This window comes from Lepidochelys kempii, chromosome 4 (assembly GCF_965140285.1).
Source record: "Lepidochelys kempii isolate rLepKem1 chromosome 4, rLepKem1.hap1, whole genome shotgun sequence".
Classification (NCBI taxonomy): domain Eukaryota; kingdom Metazoa; phylum Chordata; order Testudines; family Cheloniidae; genus Lepidochelys; species Lepidochelys kempii.
Genome location: NC_136383.1, coordinates 19,961,071 through 19,980,951, shown reverse-complemented (window position 1 = coordinate 19,980,951; position 19,881 = coordinate 19,961,071). Strand labels below are relative to the sequence as shown.

The 19,881-nt window shown below is 42.7% G+C and overlaps 1 protein-coding gene across 2 annotated transcripts in view; it reads left to right on the top strand.

The window, feature by feature from the left end:
* FAM13A (family with sequence similarity 13 member A) overlaps positions 1-19,881 on the top strand; it is a 183,976-nt gene that overhangs the window by 64,244 nt on the left and 99,851 nt on the right. For both annotated transcript variants that reach the window (XM_073340684.2, XM_073340682.1), the window contains exon 7: positions 13,157-13,329. In XM_073340684.2, coding sequence (XP_073196785.1) covers positions 13,157-13,329 — 173 coding nt within the window. The remainder of the gene's footprint in view (positions 1-13,156; positions 13,330-19,881) is intronic.

Genomic DNA, 19,881 nt, shown 5'->3' with positions numbered 1-19,881 from the left:
GCAGTGTACCCTTCCTGCACAGACCCACCTCTTAAGATAGTGCAGCATGTGCTCTCCTCAGTGAAAGCCTCCTTCCCTTGAGAGGGAACCATATCTCACCGTCCTGCTGTCCCGCTGGGATAGCTAATAGCAGTTGTAGCACAGTCTTTGCATAAAGGGTCAGGCATACTCCTGTCTTTGTCATGTGTCATTTGAGGTTCAGCTTCATCAATGAAAAGGTTATCAGCAGACAGATGTTAGGCATTTCACTTTTCCCTAAACAAAGCTTGCTGTTTGGCCTGTCCTTGAATTTATCGGTATCTCTTAACATCAAACAACATTAAGTTGTTTACTCATTCAGAAGGATTTCTGTTCTGTGGTTCAGCTTGGTGTGAGGCTTATGCACTGATTTTAATTCTAACAGGAGACCATCCCCATTTGGTACAGTTAACATCGTGCCAGAAAAAAAGCCAACCATTTTTCTCCAGTGCAATCTGCAGCAACTCCTAATTGTACCAGGATTGCTGTATACTGGTGGCTGGGAATGCAGGAGGTTGATAAAAAGCATAGAGAAGGTAACAACTTTTGTGGATGTGATGGTGAACATGCAGAATTTTTTAAGGCATCTCCCAAAGCAAAAGCAAGTGGCCTTAAGCAAAAATCAGAAACACTCTGCTGTGTCCAAAGGTCAGCCTGAGGGAGGCAAAACTATTGCCTCCATGAGGAGTTATTTGTAATTAATGAGGAATGATATCTTTTCTTTTTTTAAGAGTACAGTTACCTGCACAAACTTGCCATGTCGTGCTAGTGTTGTCCTGTTTGTGAGGAATTAAGGGGACATTTGGGATTGCAGCAAATCTTGACCCCTACGGAGCCCAACAGTGTGGCTCTGATGAGCTGGAGGAAGGGGCTCCTTGCAGAGAGAGCTTTAGAGATGGGACAGAGATATACATGGGCAGGAGTTCAGGCCAGGACTGGCAGACCAATTAATCCCACCATGAGAAGGCAGAGGTTACTAGTGCTGACCTCTGATTCATGACATTTACCCTCCCATCTGTTACCAGATTTGCCTGTTACTTTGGGTTATGCTCATTTTTTCGGGGGAGGGGGGTGGGGTGGGTTCTGTAATTCTGTCAATGTACTCCTTGTGTCACTTGTGTTCTCATATGGAGCTCTACTTCTGCACGTTCCCTCCCAGTGGAGCTATCCTGCAGGACCTAGGTTCCCCAGGGCTGGGATCTTCCAGCCCCAGAATCAGATGAATACACACATAATAACAGAGCGCATCTGAGAGGACAGGTTCATCAGCACACTCAAGCTGACCCCTTATATGCCCCTGGACTCAGCAGGCTGGGTCGAGCAGCACTTCCAAGCTGCCACCCTCGTACACCCCAGGTTCAGCATGTCCCTATCCCCACTTTCACGTTACAATTGTTCTGGTAGAAACCCACTTGATGAGCAAACCCCAGAGGATTTTTGGACGCTGCAGGGATCTTTAACTTAGGCATGAGGAGCGTTGCTGCAGAGCGAATGAGGAAGCCAAAAAACACCCAAGAGGGGAAGAGAGAGAGAAAAGCAACCAGCTTAACCATGGAAGTTATTTATTGCCAGGTAATAACCACAGGAGAGCCAAACAAACAAAACAGTTATAATATTAAATCTAACTTAAATTTGATTATAAAAGTCAGGTTTAGAAAAGTGACTGATCACACAAGTCAGGGTCAGAAGGCTATACCTAGAGAGAGAAAGAGAGAGATGGGTCCTTACCACTCCATGAAGCTTGAGTCGATTGGTGATGGCTGAGGTTCTGGAATGCTGGAGACGGGCAGAGCCCCCAGCACGATCAGTCAGGAGAAGATGAAGTCCCAATGGAACTGATGCAGATTTTGGATCCAGGCATCAGAGCACTTACCTGAGCAGGGTAGGGGTTTTTGTAGGGAAAGAACAATGGTTCAAGGGAGAACATGAGATTTGTTTGTGGGTAAACTGATGGCTCAAGAGAGTATACCAAAGTTGTTTTGTTCAGGCTAGACAATAGGAACTGATCATTTCTATGGGCGGTGTTCCTTCGAGGGAGCTCACGAAGCAATTAGGCATCTTCAGTATTTTGGATACCAATAAAGTATTTATTACTAGAATTGGTCTGATAACTACTGAGCTGGGTGTGTGCAGGTGTGGGTTCATTAACATCTGGAGCAGAGATTCCCCCATCATGCAGTGCTTTCCTGCTTTTCTGGTCCGATAGTTCAATGCAGTTCTTGCCTTGGAATTTCTGTTCTCCATTCTGTATGCTAATGGAGATCCCTCTCTGTCCCATCTTCGATGCAGATGAGGCTAGGGGAGTTTCCTTAATCCTGTCATCCTTGTCCAGAGGGGTTTAGGTGCATCTCTCCCTACCTTTTCATTGCTTTTTGTAAGCCTTTCTTCTGATTGGCTTTGGTTCAAGCAGAGGCTGGGGGAGCTGGGGGGAGGGGAGAAGGTCTTTTGTGAGTCAGACAGGCTGGGTACTGCGTCCTGGTTCCCCAACAACACAGAGCTGATTGGTAACACACCCCCACCAGCTCTCACTGTATAGCCCTTGGATTTCAGTTCCTAACCAGCTCTAGCTAGCCCAGTGTGTAGAACTATGACATGTGAGGCAGCAAGATGGTATTCCCCTCAGGCAGAGGAGGTCTCACAGGGGAAGTGGGGAACTGTTGTCCAGCAAATAACCACAATACTATGGTGTTGTGTTATAACATTGTCTTGTTGCTTGGTTCCAAATAGTATGGAATAGAGAATGAAGCATTCCTTTTTTTCTCCCTTTAGCTATTAGGTTTGGTGTGTTGTAATTGTGCAATGAAAATCCTAGCCTAAAATCTGGTTTTACAAGCATAATTGTCCCTCAGAGTTTGTGTGTGATACAGATATTGGCTTGTAGCAGTAGCATTATATAAGTGATCCCAATACCAACACAGGAAAGAGGGGAAAAAAACTTTAGAGAAAAATAAAAGGATTCACTAGGATTTTTTTTCCTCCTATGGACACCTGTGTGACGGGTTGGATCACAGAAACCCCTTTGGGACTGGCAACTGGTGCACTGAGACTACCCCAGACCCATTTTCCCTGCCAGCTTGGGACTCTAGAACCTTGCCTTGTTTGAGCCAGACACACTTGCCTGCTGCAAACACAGACCAAGGTCTGAACCATGTCCCTTAAAAGCTGCAGGCTTACCTGAAAACAGCTTAAGCAGTGTTCCTGTCTCCAGCACCCAAGTACCCAGTTCCCAATGGGTTCCAAACCCCAAATAAATCCGTCTTACTCTGTGTAAAGCTTATACAGGGTAAACTCATAAATTGTTCGCCCTCTATAACACTGATAGAGAGATATGCACAGCTGTTTGCCCCCTCCCCCCAGGTATTAATACATACTCTGGGTTAATTAATAAGTAAAAAGTGATTTTATTAAATTCAAAAAGTAGGATTTAAGTGGTTCCAAGTAATAGACAGAACAAAGTGAAAAGAAAAGGAGTACTTGTGGCACCTTAGAGACTAACCAATTTATTTGAGCATGAGCTTTCGTGAGCTACAGCTCACTTCATCCATGTCAAGGTTCCTCCCCCACTCTGAACTCTAGGGTACAGATGTGGGGACCTGCATGAAAAACCTCCTAAGCTTATCTTTACCAGCTTAGGTCAAAACTTCCCCAAGGTACAAAATATTCCACCCGTTGTCCTTGGATTGGCCGCTACCACCACCACCACCAAACTAATACTGGTTACTGGGGAAGAGCTGTTTGGACGCGTCTTTCCCCCCAAAATACTTCCCAAAACCTTGCACCCCACTTCCTGGACAAAGTTTGGTAAAAAGCCTCACCAATGTGCCTAGGTGACTACAGACCCAGACCCTTGGATCTTAAGAACAATGAACAATCCTCCCAACACTTGCACCCCCCCTTTCCTGGGAAATGTTGGATAAAAAGCCTCACCAATTTGCATAGGTGACCACAGACCCAAACCCTTGGATCTGAGAACAATGAAAAAGCATTCAGTTTTCTTACAAGAAGACTTTTAATAAAAATAGAAGTAAATAGAAATGAAGAAATCCCCCCTGTAAAATCAGGATGGTAGATATCTTACAGGGTAATTAGATTCAAAAACATAGAGAATCCCTCTAGGCAAAACCTTAAGTTACAAAAAAGATACACAGACAGAAATAGTTATTCTATTCAGCACAATTCTTTTCTCAGCCATTTAAAGAAATCATAATCTAACACATACCCAGCTAGATTACTTACTAAAAGTTCTAAGACTCCATTCCTGGTCTATCCCCGGCAGAAACCAGCATATAGACAGACACACAGACCCTTTGTTTCTCTTTTTCCTTCTCCTCCAGTTCTTTGTCTCTTGCTTCCATAGCTCTCCTGTGAGCAGCCGCTTGGTGTTGTTCTGCTTCTCTCGCTGCCTCCCTTTCTTGTTCCTTCTTCAGCCGCATGAGTTCTATCTGTCTTTCATGTTCCCTTTGTCTTTCCTCAGCCTGAAATTTGGCTAATTCCAGCTGTAGTCGAGCTGCGGATTTTGTCATTCTAACCTCTCTGTTTTTAACTAACTTTACACCCGAGGTTTAGAAATAAACAAACAAAACTTGGCTGTAAAACTTTGCTGTGCTGGAATAGAATACCTATTCTCTGATAGTGATTGTCAGATGAAGTGAGCTGTAGCTCACGAAAGCTCATGCTCAAATAAATTGGTTAGTCTCTAAGGTGCCACAAGTACTCCTTTTCTTTTTGCGAATACAGACTAACACGGCTGTTACTCTGAAACCAGAACAAAGTGAATTACCAAGCAAAATAAAATAAAACACGCAAGTCTAAGCCTAATACAGTAAGAAAACTGAATACAGATAAAATCTCACCCTCAGAGATGTTTCAGTAAGCTTCTATCATACACTGGACGCCTTCCTAGTCTGGGCTCAATCCTTTCCCCTGTTACAGTCCTTGTTCCAGCTCAGGTGGTAGCTAGGGGATTTCTCATGATGGCTGCCTCCCTTGTTCTGTTCCACCCACTTATATATCTTTTGCATAAGGCTGGAATCCTTTGTCCCTCTGGGTTCCCACCCCTCCTTCTCAGTGGAAAAGCACCAGGTTAAAGATGGATTCCAGTTCAGGTTACATGATCACAAGTCCTGTGAGAACCCAAGCCTTCATTTCTTGCAGCCTGACTCACAGGAGGGCCTGCCTGCAAACAGAGCCATCCACAGTCAATTGTCCTGGTTGATGGGAGCCATCAAGATTCCAAACCACCATTAATGGCCCACAGTTTGCATAACTACAATAGGACCTCAGAGTTGTATTTCATATTTCTAGTTTCAGATACAAGTGATGCCTTTATACAAATAGGATGACCGCACACAGTAGATTATAAGCTTTGTAATGATACTTTACAAGAGACCTTTTGCATGAAGCATATTCCAGTTACAATTATATTCACACTCATTAGCATATTTTCATAAAATCATATAGAGTGCAACGTCACAACCTGAACAATAGTTTTTTATTTGGAAAGCCTCAAGATATCAAAGCATTTATAAGTCATGGTGTTACAGACCAAGGGGTGTGAACAGCTCTAAAAATTCAGTCTGATACATAGTGTCTTGTTTTGCAGACTTGCCAAAAGGCTCTCTTTCCATTACTTTTTCTAGCATTGTGTGAGGCAGATTCTACAGATGAAATGTCTGGCAGAAATATTCTGTGGCGGTATTGGTCATGAACATAAGAACAGCCATACTGGGTCAGACCAAGGATCCATCTAGCCCACTATACTATGGTCCATCAATGGTCAATGCCAGGTGCTTCAGAGAGCATGAACAGAATAGGCAATCATTGAATGATCCATCTCGTCATCCACTCCCAGCTTCTGGCAATCAGAGGCTAGGGATACCCAGAGCATGGGGTTGCATCCCTGACCATCTTGGCTAATAACCACGGATGGAATAGCCTTAATGAACTTATCTAATTCTTTTTGAACCCAGTTGTAGTTTTGGCCTTCACATCATCCCCTGGCAATGAGTTCCACAGATTGACTGTGCACTGTGTGAAGTACTTCCTTTTATTTGTTTTAAACCTGCTGCCGATTAATTCATTGGGTTGCCCCTGGTTCTTATGTTATATGAAGGAGTAAATAACACTTCCTTATTCACTTTCTCCACGCTATTCACAATTTTATAGACCTCTATCATATCCCCTCTTAGTCGTCTCTTTTCTAAGCTAAAAAATCCCAGTCTTTTAATCTCGCCTCATACAGAAACTGTTCCATACCCGTAATCATTTTTGTTGCCCTTCTCTGTACCTTTTCCAATTCTAATATATATTTTTTGAGATGGGGCAACCAGAACTGCACGCAGTATTCAAGATGTGGGCATACTGTAGATTTATAGTGTCATTATGATATTTTCTAGTGGTTCCTAACATTGTTAGCTTTTTTGGCTGCCACTGCACATTGAGCAGATGTTTTCAGAGAACTATCCACAGTGACTCCAGGATCTCTTTTTTTTGACTGGTAACAGCAAATTTAGATGCCATCATTTTGTATGTATAGTTAGGATTATGTTTTCCAATGTGCATTAATTTGCATTTATCAACATTGAATTTCATCTCCCATTTTGTTGCCCAGTCACCCAGTTTTGTGAGATCCCTTGGTAACTCTTCACAGTTTGCTTTGGACTTAACTATCTTGAGTAGTTTTGCATTGTCTGCAAATTTTGCCACCTCACTGTTTATCCCTTTTACAGATCATTTATGAATATGCTGAACAGCAGTGGTTCCAGTACACATCCCTGGGGGAGCCCATTATTAACTTCTCTCCATTCTGAAAACTGACCATTTATTCCTGCTCTTCGTTTGTTTCCTGTGTTTTAACCAGTTACTCATCCATGAGGGGACCTTCCCTCTTATCCCATGATTGCTTACTCATTCGAGGCCCTTCCTTCTTATCTCATGACTGCTCTTGTACTTAAATCAGTTTGCCTACAATTTGTTAAGGGCATAAGGGGAACTTTCTGCTACTTCCTGGCCTTGGATCACTACTCCCATATCTAGCATGGCATGTGAGTCTGCTCTGTTTACACACACATTTATTTATTCATTTATTCCTTATTCATTACAGTGTTATAGTAGAATTGTTTACATCTTCGAGAGTGTAATTCCTGCTGCCTCTAACATGGAGCTGTACCTTAAAGTTACAACCGAGCCTTGTAGTTTGCACAGAATAACGAGTGTGTGTGTGTGTGTGTGTGTTCACACATAAATGTTGAATAACAACAATTCCATTCAAGTCACAGAGGCAGAAAAGCTCTCTATTCAAATACTAAAATACTAAAAATAATTTATGATTTTATTAATTGCATGGAGTTTTCTGCTGCTGTGACTTGAATGGAGTTGTTGTTTAACATTTATACTGTGGTAGCACCTAAAGGCCACAGTCAAGTTGGTCCTCATTGTGCTAGGCCCTGTACAAACATAAAACCAATGACAACAGACCCCACAGCCTCAGGAAAGTGAAGGCTAGGAGTGCCAGCTTTCAAAGAAAAATACACTTGCCACATTAAGAAAAAATATTGCCACTGAGAGGTCATTTCTTCTTCCCTTGATGAGTTTAGTGGCTAATTAAGTGTGTTTATTTTATAATGCTCTGATTCTAGTTTTAACTATGATTTTGCATGAGGAGCCCCTTTGAAACCCACTGGCTGTCTGGGTAAGCAAAAGGCTTGTTGCATTTGTCAGGATTGGAGCATCAGGCCCATGTCCTCTTGCTCTTTGAAGTACAGCAGAGCAAATTCTGTTCTATTTAAGGCTTTTAATAATGGTAAATCCTTTATATTTCATTCAGTCATCAATGTTTATAGCTTTCAAAGCAGCACAACCAAATGATCTCTATATCAGCTCCTATATACATACATCTCCTTGTGCAACATAAACTATAGTAGCATCAGGGATATCTGGATAAATAAGGCACTCCACGTTGTCAAAAAAGTATCCAATAGACTTATTGAACTGGAGTCCTCACACCCCAGTGCTGGCTTCAGACACCCCCCATATCTCCCAGAAGGACACACAGTTTCACTTTTTGTTTCCTCCAGTCACATTCAAACCAGTCCAAACTGCAGTATGGAGCTGCTAAGAGCCAGATTCTGAGGCTCATACTTCAATGCACACAGCCCCACTGATTTCAATAGAAAATTGCTACCGCTTGAGGAGCGGTGGCAAAATCTGGCTGTAAAGGTGAAATCCTGGGCCCCATTGACAAATGGGCCCTATTTACCCCTGGCAAAAGGCCTATTGCCTTCAGGGAGGCCAGGGTTTCACCCTAGGTGTGCAGCCTACAGGCTGTAGGCCAGAGACACTGAGCAAATGCTATTTCACTTAGTTTATTTGTTGCTGAAGTCACTCTGTCTCTGGTGCATGTGACATAAATGGTAGAACAGGGAAAGGTGACTCAGCCTGAGGTGCCTGTCTCTTCCCAGTTCATCTTAATCCCACCTTCCTCCTTTGTTTCCATAGTGTCTGTCCCATGCTCATGCAGGAACAAGGGTAAATGCTTCTTATGGTCATCTATACCCTTATTTTATCCACTGTAGAAACTTAGATCAGGCGAGCTTCAGGCCTTCTCTTGTGCCTGTGCATACAAGTGGTGAAATGGTGGCCGAATGACGTGAAATTATACCTGCCTACAGTGGAAAATTGAAAGCCTGAGATTTCCCTTTTCATTGACCTCAGGCCTGCACCGGTGTACCTCGGTTTCTCTTTGCACTGACATCTCGAATACATTGACGGTTTTCATTTTACATAAGGAAAATAATAATGCTCTATGAGGCACCTCACTATTCCCTGCCTTAGTGTGAGGAGGACTCCGGCAGCCAGAGGCAACACAAGCGTTCCCCTCTCAGCCCTTGCAGACTTGGCTGCCTCTCTGCAGGTAAGTAATAGGTACACCCCAATGCCCCCCTCTCCCTTCCAGCATTCTGAGCATGCCCTGGAGTTTTTGGCTCCTGTTCCACTGGACACTCAAGAGAATTTGCAGATCCACTACTTCCAAAGGACCAGTACACACCAGCTTACCAGTTACTCCTCAGGATCACCACTCTGCTCATCACACAGCACATAGATACATTTACCATAAAAAGAAGAATTTTGTTTAAAAAAGAAGTGAGATTTGAGAAGAAGCAAGTAGAATTAATGGAAACAAATGGTTACATATACAAAATAAAATTATAACATGTTTTCTAGAGCCTGAACTTACTTAGATAGTTATTGTCATGTCACATAGAGCAAAAGCTTACCCAAATCCTTCCCGTGTATTACAGCCAGACTTGGCTGTGGTCTCACGTTCACAAGATAAGTCACACTGTCCCCTTGCCTCTTCAGTGGAAAGATCCCCTGTCTCTTTGCAATCCCAGATATATCAAAACAGTCCTTCAGTCTTATTATTTGTAAACAGGACACCTCTACTCATTGTTCTTTCCTGTGGCCTCCTTCTCTTGTTGACCTTACAGTCTTTTAATTTGTATCTGTCTCCACTTGCAGACAGGCTTACATTGTGGGACACAAAATGCAAAATATACAGTTGACCAGACAGAGAGAGAGAAGCATGTCCTATCCCCTGCCTGAACCTCCTGGTGATCTACTTTTAACTTCAAGGCTTTAAGAACTTAATTTCCAGTATAGCCTAACTTCATAAATATTAGTGATACGTACATTTCATAATGACTAGGATGACCAGTGAATTCCTGGTTCTTGGTAGAGACCTCATATGCCACCTAAACACCTGTGCCCTCTGTCAGTTGACACCAAGAAGTTCCTCGGTTACATGCCCCCTTTAAAAGAATCCAGAGGATGGTAGGAATTGTCTCCTGTTGGAACAGGACCTCTCCATTGCTCCTCTACTGTCGATTCCATACCAGCCTGCAGCTGCATCACCACCAATGGTCCTGAGATTTTGGATAGTGTTCTGACAGCTGAAGAAATTCCTCAACAGTGAGAGTCACAGGCCAAAAGCCTGAAACTAGGTAGATATGATTGCAATTATTATGATCCTTACGTATCAGATATGAGTGCAATTATTATAAACCTATTCATAACCAGTTTCCGGAGACATCTATCATTCTGTCTCATAAATCAGAGAATCTCTATTAGATCACCTCAGGGTTATCTTATGCAGTGTTGTTGTAGCTGTGTTGGTCCCGGGATATTAGAAACACAGGGTGGGTGAGGTAATATCTTTTATTGGACCAGCTTCTGTTGGTGAGAGAGACAAGCTTTCGAGCTTACACTGAGCTCTTCTTCAGGTCATTGTGAAATGACCTTCAGGGCCTGAAGAAGAGCTCTGAGTAAGCTCAAAAGCCTGTCTCTCTCACCAACAGAAGTTGGTCCAATAAAAGATATTAGCTCACCCACCGTGTCTGAGATATATTGTTATTATTCAGAACAGACAGGAGTGGCTGTAAAAATCAACGTCCAATCACCCCAAGGGGAGAACAGAAGGTTTAAACCTGCAAAATAAGCAGTTAAATCAACTAATTGTATCCAGTGCTAGTGTACTATAAAATATATTAAGGTCTTTTATGAAAGTGTACCCTGTTCTGTACTTGATGGTGGCTATCAGATATGTACACAGACTATGGTTATAAATGTATGTATTTGTGTTTGTAGAAAACTGTACTTCTAATTTTTGGGGAAGCTTCAGCTCCACCTAGGGTGACCAGACGTCCCGATATTTAGTTGTTTGTCCTGCGTGCCAACAGATGTATGGTTGGGACGCCATTTGTCCTGATATTTTGGCTCGGGACTGGAGGAGTACACTGGTAAGAGGTCACCTGGGATCCCGGCGGTGCTTATTTGGGGCGGCTCCCAGGAAACGGCGGGCAGCAGGACCCTGCAGCCCCTAGGCACGGGGCGACCAGGGCGGGGTCTCTGCCTGCTGCACCTACCACAAACACTGGCTCCGTTGTGGCCAGTGGGAGCTGCGGGTGCGGACAGGGCGCAGAGCCCCCCTGGCTGACCCTGATCCTGGGGCGCTGCGTGCTACTCACGCCCCCAACTAAGTCCTGCCCCCACCACTTCCAGCCAATGGCAGCTGGAGCCAGTGCTTGTGGCAGGTGCAGCACGTGGAGTGGAGACCCCGCTGGCCGCTGCTGACCCTAGGAGCCAGAGGAACCTGCCAGGTGCTTCCCAGTGGGTGGGAACCGACCCCCAGGTAAGTAGCAGGGCTGCGGCTGGGGCCCTGTGCCCGTAGTTTGTGGCAGGGCTGCGGTCGGGAGCTGGGGCTGTATGTTTCTGACAGGGCTGGAGCGGGGGCCGTGTACCCCCGACCCATGGCGGGGCTGGGGACCTGCGCCCCCAACCCGTGGCTTCCTCAGGCTTTGTATCCTCCTTCCCCCATAGTTCCAGTGGGAGGGGGGTGAGTCTGTGGTTGTCCCCCCACCCCCCTGTGTCCTGATATTTTGTTCTTGTCATCTGCTCACCCTAGCTCCACCTCACAGTAGGGTGGTGAAGCAGTCAAGAAGGGAGAAGCATCTCCCAAGCCAGATGTTTACACAAAGCCAACTTCAAGTACCCCTCCATTATCCAGCCTGGGAAATGACAGTGAGGGACCATTAGAGTTAATGTGAAGACATTGACTCAGCTGGGAATTTCCTCACATTTCATACCAATAATGACTGAAGAAAAATACCGCAACCCCTTTTAAAATGGAAGGGGTTTGAAGTGAAATCCATCCAGAAACTGAGGGACAGCCTCTAGGCAGGAGGCTGTGTGTGAATATTGGGTTTCCTCCTTTTGACAGGAGGTACGCTGGGAAACTGTGCAAAGGCAATAGTTAACTTGTATTCGAAAAAAGGATTTTATCTACTATGGAAGTGTAAAATCCAAGGGTGCGACTTTTAGTTTGTGTGATTTGTATGTGTTTGCTTCCCTATATTATTTCATCTTTGAATCTGTGGTTTTTCTATTAAATAAACTTTTGGTTTTTATTCCAAGCAGGATTCTGGTGTGTAAACTGTGTGGAGTGTGGGGAGCACAAGTGACGTGATGACTGGGGGGGCTGGTTTCACGCCGTCAGTGGTGATGAACCAGAGGGGAACTGGCTGAGTGTTTGGTAGTTAAGAACTTGGGGAGCACAGATATGGGGAGACTTGGGACTACAAAGGCTGTTGGTGTCACCCTCCAAGAGGTAACTAGGCTGGTGAAAGCCAGAGTGAGACCTTGTGCTTGTGGGCACAATACTGGTGTCAGGGATCCAAGCCATAGCAACACAGAATTAAGACACCTTAAGGTTACAGGACAGGCGGTGACAGAACCCCTTACAGGTCTGGGTGATTTCAAAAACATCACAGTGGCTTCATAGCAAAAGTTTTGGCAACAGAAATATGTAAATCTCTTTCCTCCCCAAGTAACAGGTGTTCCATATGTAATTGCTTCAAGAAAATCCATCCTGTCCCTCCTTTTAAGTCTAATTCCTGCATGACTTCTATCAGTTGCTGTCCCCAAGAACTAATATTTTTCCTGTGTTGTAAAAATATTTTTCTTTCGGCTCCTGTTTATACTTCCTAACCTTTCCGGTCCAAATTTCCCATTTGGATGTGTGTGTTTGGCACCTGTCCGAGTCAGTGGGAGTCCTGCATGGACACATGAGTGCAGAATTCAGCATTGAGAGATTTTGTCCAAAATTAAACCATACTACTTTTGAGCATTGTTATGGATATATTTATCCTGGGGAGCAGTCATGCAGTTTGTGTTGACATTAACTGCAGTTAGAAGTTTGAGCTGCCCTAACAGATTTTAATTCCATTGCTAGTACTTCCTGTCTTTTACAGTCTCTGTTTCCTATTCATCTCAAGGAGAAATAATTAATTTGTCTTTTAGTGATCTATGATATCCTACCATCATGTAGAAAATAACTTTACAGTGATTGCAATTACCTTCCTTTGGTTAATTTCCTTGATGATCAGCTGACACATCTTTTCAGTCTTTTTTTTTTTTTAATTGTTTTCATCTAGTAAAAGGTTTGGTTTATACAAATGTTTTGCAGTCTGTCATTCTTTGTTATTTATACGCTATTCTAACTTGGCTTTCTACTACAAATTAGCTGGAAAGGTTCCTGTGCCCTTCTTTCATTTTCATTTTGTTCTTTTTTTTTCTTCTCTAGATCACAAAGTCCATCAGGGAAGGGTCTATACAGGAACGTCTCTTGCCACAACCAGAGTTGTCGGATGGAATTCCTCAGGTCAGCCGCCGATTAACTGACAGTAGTGCATGTTTGGAGAAAATGGATTTACCAGATGAAATCTCTTTCATTAACAGTGCTGCATTCTTCTCTAGGTTAGTGCTCCTTTCTTTTCATAAAATACATCTGTGGATGTGTTTATATTCGGACTATTATTATATGGCCAGGACAGAAAGCAGGTGTGTAGCTTTGTATCAGTATTGTAAATGCTGCTGATGCTCAGATTTTAATCTTAAAGCAGCCAGTTCCTTTTACATTGAATAGGGCCTGCATCATGTTACCATCTGCATGGAATAAAACATTATGCTAGATGCCTAACTAAGCAAGGGGACCATAATTCACCCAGATTCCCAAATGCCCTGACGCTCTTTGAAATGCAGTTTAAGACATCCATGATTTAAAACTAATGTATTTCTAAGATACTAATTGGAAACTATGGAAAATATTCAAATATACTCTTAATAAGAGGATACATACCTAAGCCGTTTTTATGATGTCTTCAATTTTATGTTTCATAGGCATGTGGGGGCAATTTTTAAGCACTCCTGTTGGGAGCCAGTGAAGAGGGAAAAAGGGTAGCTTAAAAATACTTTTAAAAAATAAAATTTCTCAGCCATACTGTAATAAAAGGGCATCAGTTCATTTTTGCTTTTTTCGCAGTTTATTACGCTAAGTTTAATATTGAAATAAATTTCACTAACTGGTAGAACTTAATCCCATATTGCTTTCTGTATATACCATTACCTGGCAATCCAGCTCTTTTCTTCATTTATACACATGTTCATGTGCACATGTGCCTACTCTTATGGCACACTTGCACATAGGGCTGAATTATTAAAAACGTGCATGGTCCAAATGGAGTACTGTGTGCAAACAGATATTCAGATGCATATATAAAAAGAACACACAAGTTTGTTCCCCATAAAAATTTGCATGCATATAAACCTGGCCTGTTTTGTAAAGGAATGTGGTTGAGAAAGCTGTTAAACATTTGAAACTGTGTTGAGAAACGTAGATGTGTTTCTGGAATAACTGAACACACAAACTGAAGGAAGGTTGCTCTTGCCGCAGGCTTCCTATGTGACTTTAGTCTTGTGACTTAATCTTTCTGTGTCTGAGTTTCTCTGTTTGTAAAATGGGATAATAATACTTACTTGGCTTATAGGAAGGTTTTGAAGCTAAATTCATTAAAGTTTTTAAAGTCACCCTTGAATGGAAGGAAGTACAAAATATTAAAATAATTAAAAAAAACGGTCAATATGGTGCAGTGGTTTCTGAGGCTGCTGGGTAAATGTGAGCACACTAAAAATGTGTGTATATGTACATTATATATTACATCTGTATGTGTCTGCACGTGCACACACAGGATGGACGATGCGCTGGGAACGAATGAGTTGTGTAGTGCGGTGGTTCTCAACCAGGGGTACCTGTACCCATGGGGTACACAGAGGTCTTCCGGGGGTACATCAACTCATCTAGATATTTGCCTAGGTTTACAACAGGCAACATAAAAAACACTAGCGAAATCAGTACAAACAGATATTCAGATGCACATGTACAAACTAATATTTCACACAGTGATTTGTTTATACTGCTCTATATACTGTACACTGAAATGTAAGTACAATATTTATAGAAAAGTACAACCCCTGCCAATGAGTTCCACGGATTGACTGTGCATTGTGTGAAGAGGAACTTCCTTACATTTGTTTTAAACATGCTGCCTATTAATTTAATTGGGTGACCCCTGGTTCTTGTGTTAAAATAACACGTCCTTATTCACTTTCTCTCCATACCATTCACGATTTTATAGACCTCAGTCATGTCCCCCCTCAGTCATCTCTTTTCCAAGCTGAACAGTCCCAGTCTTTTTAATCTCCCCTCATACGGAAGCTGTTCCACACCCCTAGTCATTTTTGTTGACCACCTCTGTACTTTTTTCATTTGTAATATACTTTTTTTGAGATGGGGCGACCAGAACCGCACACAGTCTTCAAGGTGCAGATATACCATGGATTTACATAGAAGCAATATGATATTTTGTCTCTTATTATCTGTCCCTTTCCTAAAGGTTCCTAATATTGTTAGTTTTTCTGACTGTCACTGCACCTTGAGCAGATGTTTTCAGAGAACTATCCTCCATGACTGTAAGATTTTTCTTGAATGGTAACTTAGACCCCTTCATTTTGTATGTATAGTTGGGATTATGTTTTCCTATGTGCATTACTTTGAATTTATCAACATTGAATTTCTTCTGCCATTTTGGTGCCCAGTCACCCAGTTTTGTGAGATCCCTTTGGAGTTCTTCTCAGTCTGTTTTGGATTTAACTATCTTGCGTAATTTAGTATTTTCTGTTCACTGTTCACCCTCTTTTTCCAAATCATTTATGAATATTTTGCACGGCACAGATCCCACTGTTTACCTCTCTCCTTTGTTTCCCATCTTTCAACCAGTTACTGATCCACGAGAGTACCCTCTCTTATCCCATGACTGCTTACTTTGCTTAAGAGCATTTGGTGTTGGACCTTTTTCAAAGACTTTCTGAAAGTCCAAGTACACTGAATCCGCTGGATTATCCTTGTCCACATGCTTCCTGACTCTCTCAAAGAATTCTAATAGATTGGTGAGGCATGATTTCCCTTTACAAATTTAACTATGCAAAGTATTGTTTGCAGTCAAGGTATATTGCAGTGCATAAAATATGTATTTTATCCTTTCTGAAGTCCCTGCCCTGCACCATGTTGACTGTTGATATAGAGAACAATTTTATGTTGAGGTTGAAGTATTTCTGTACGTATAAAAAGAGATAATTTTGTCTTTCAAAATAGGTAGAGTACTGTTTGTACCAGCAATCTGTGCCAGGTACCTAATATATATGTTCTCTCAAGAATTACATCATCTTTAAAACTATGTGCTAAGGGCAAACTGCTTTGCATACAGTAGCAGAAAAACACAACTTTAAGCCAGGCCCTGTGGAAGAACGGGTAAAGTGAATAAGCATGCCCGCGCGCACATTTTCCCAGGACTTCTCCCATTTTGAAACTGCGTGGGTATAAATGGCTGTCAGAGCTCTACCAGCTAGAAAAGAGGAACATGCATAAGGCTCTTATCCAGCAAAGCACGTGCTTAACTTTAAGCACTGGTCCCATTGACTTCATTGGGATTAATTGTGCACTTAAAGTTTTGCGTGGCTTAAGTGCTTTGGATTGAGGTTCAAATGGATTTTTTGTTTCAGGAACAGGGTTTGTGAAGCTTATTCAGTCACAAAGGAGGAAAGGCCTCCTTCTGCCAAAGTCTCTAACATACAAGTTTGAAGCTACGTGTGCCCAAATATAACAGTAACAGAAAGCGTAAGGCTTTCTACAGCACAAAGGTAAGAGTGAAAAATGCTTCCCACAGCCAAAGCCCAAGGTGGGAGTGTGTTGTGCTGAGCAGAGGTCCTTTCCGGATGCTGTTTATATTTCTGTAGAGTACCAGATGTTTGCTACCTATAGACTTGTTAGCATCTACCATCATGAATCCCCTGCCAATTAATAAGGCTTTGCTGCGTATCGCTCATAGCCATTGCATATTGGGGCTGCATCCATTCTTGATCCTGGCAGCATTTTCAAGGACATTTGCCTGTACTGGGAGATTAACACCCTCCTTGCTAGACACAGCCATTACACACAGACTTACCTGGCTAAGAAGTGTTTTTCCAGGTACCTGCTTTATCACCAATTTACATATTCAGGTGGTGGGGGAAAAAATCTGCAGGGAAATTTGAAAGAAAAATTACATGCAGATTCCAGGACCTGAAACCTTAGAGCAAGCCGCCAGTCTGAAGTCACTTGGGGATCCTAAATTGTAAACCAGCTTTTGGAGTGCTTTTCATCCATTCTCACCTTGTGTCATAGATCATAAACTCTTGTTTATGGCTGCAGTCTTAGCTGCCGTGGGATTTGCCAGCAGAACTACCGTGTAGTAGCTTTCCAACCTTTGAATGTTTTCAAAGGGAAGCTTGTTTACGTCAGCGTTTCTTTCACAAAGTAACTTATATTGCCTCTTGTCCTAATTCCTACCATCGTACTGGCTCATATGTCGTTAAAACAAGGTGTGGGTTTGTGTACATAGCTGCACCCTGTTCTTAAGGATGATGTTTGTGTGTTCAAACCGTAAACTGCTGAGGTGTCAATACGTATATCTGTACGCTTTAAAATATGTACATAATATAAACACTTGCCTTTTGTTTTGCTCACTTGTGACTTTCTTTTTAGCAACTTTCCTTTAAAAGCAACACAAGCAAAAACTTGTCATTGTTCCGTGGTATGTGATGTGATAAGAACTTGATTACATAGTGCTGAGAGAACAAATCAAGCAGATCTGTTTTTTTAGTTTATCTGGGCATTATATTAGGTACATATTTCTTACCCAAACTAACAACTTCCCTTATCACACAAGAGCCTCTATAACAGGTTTGCATAAGGGATCAGAGCCAAACAACAATCCCTGCCCTGTGAGCTCTCCTGAATCTTGGAGAAAACTGCTGATTTCTCAACAATGGAGCAAAGGTTTAGGGTGAGGTGGTAAGTTCTTTGGGACAAGGAATATCTTCCTATATGTCTGCATAGTGTCTAGCATCTTTGTGGGGCTGTAGTAATATCCTTAATAAATAATGGCTCAGTGAGGCACTATTTTTCATTTAATCAAGATTTGTTTTCTCTGTGTCTGCCTCTCTCTGTGCTTTAGGCTCTGTTGAGTTAGTTTTTCCAAGCTGACTCACTTAATCTTGAGAATACATTTCTCTCTACCCTCATATGCAATCAGTTCCCTTCTTTCTTGCATTGTGAGATGCTGGCAGTATGAACTGTTACATAATGAGTTTTCAAGAAATGCTTGTGCCTTGGGAGAATGTAACAAAGACTTTTGCGATTTATGTGTTTGTTCAGCTTAGGTGATTGTGATCTAGTAGCTGGCTGTGGTCTGAACTGTCACTTTGTTGTCCCTTGGCCATCTATAATCAGGTCACATTGTCAATTAAAATAACATGTGAACACATTATTTCTCCTCCAGTAATTCACCTGGTTTGATTGCAAAAAAAAATAAAAAATAAAAAATTCAGATGCCCCTCTCTTCATCAGCCCAGGACAGGTAAATTGCTACCTCTTTGGGCTTAGAGTCTGTATGCTAGAATCAAAACACCTTATTATCAATCCATGTGAGCATTGGCACCTCCTTGTTTCTAGCAATCATGTTTTTGTCTCTTTGCCTAGAATTTCTCTGGTGACACAGTGGTGGCTGGAAAGCTGAAGAGTATTCTAAATCTTGTGGTCTGAACAGTGCATCATAAGTAGAGGTTCAACCAGTGGAAACAGCAAGAGTTCTTGATGGGACAAAGAACTAACAGCTTACATGTGAGAGAGAGGTCTATCACTAGCTGTACGTGTGAGACTGCATTTGATTGACTCATCTTTTTAGTGGCTGATCTGGAAAAAAGATACTTCTTTCATTTTGTGTGCAAAGGGACTTTCTTTCCTATGTGTGGAAACTATTCTGGGGACTCAAGGACTATAAGGGTATGTCTAAACTGCAGTTAGACACTGGCTGACCTGTGCCAGCTGATTCGGGCTGGGGCTGCGAGGCTGTTTAATTGCAGTGTAGACTTCGAGGCTCAGACTGAAACCTGGGCCCTCGGACCCTGTGAGGTCCCATAGCTCAGGCTATAGCCCAAGTCTATGCTGCAATGAAATAGTCTTGCAGCTTCAGACACAGTAGCCCAAGTCGGCTGTCACATGCCAGCTGCGGCTTGTTGTTTGCAGTATACATGTAGCTTCAGTGGCCCCAACGAGCACGTCATTCTAAGAAAGATTCTGTATCCCAGTTGAGGCATAAAGAGAAATCTGAAATGAAACTCTTTCCAGAGTTCAGGCTTTTCCTCACTGAATGGGAGGATTGTTCAGTACTTCCTGCTTTTCCCTGGTGGAGAAAGATTTTTCTTCTCATGAGGCCAGCGAGAACTCCTTACTCTGGTGCCTGGGGAGTCAGATGGAGTAGTCATGCTACATTTCACCTTAAGCAAATTGGACTGCACTCCTCCTCGAAGAGTTTGGAGGCCTTTTCAAGCATGAGATATCAATGGGCTCTTGCACAGAAGAACAGGCAGTACTCAAATGGCTGATGAAGTTTCAGCCTATCCTTGAAAAGTCAGTTGATTTTTAACCCGGACACCTAGATGTACATCTCTGCACATCCCCAGCAGTTCATTATAAACAGATAAAATTGACAGTTCAGAGCACTGACCATTTAATGTTTAATACTCGAGAATCAGTGGATCCTTTTCTCTTTTTATTCTTGGTGTTTTCTCTCATGTGCCAGTTGCATTGTTCAGCGCTGAAGATCAGTGTAGCAGGCAGGCCGGCTCCAGGCACCAGCTTTGCAAGCAGGTGCTTTGGGCTGCATTCAGAATGGGGCGGCCGTCCGGGTCCCGCGGCGGCAATTCGGCGGCAGCTCCGCCGCTCTTCCGGGCGCGGTGACTGCTTGGGGCGGCAAAATTTGTAGAGCCGCCCCGGTAGCAGGATTCCTTTTCAGACACGAATACACCAGGTAGTTTTGCATTTGAAGCTTTGTGATTTTTCTTCCTGTTGTGCTTTCCAGAGAGCATCTTCCC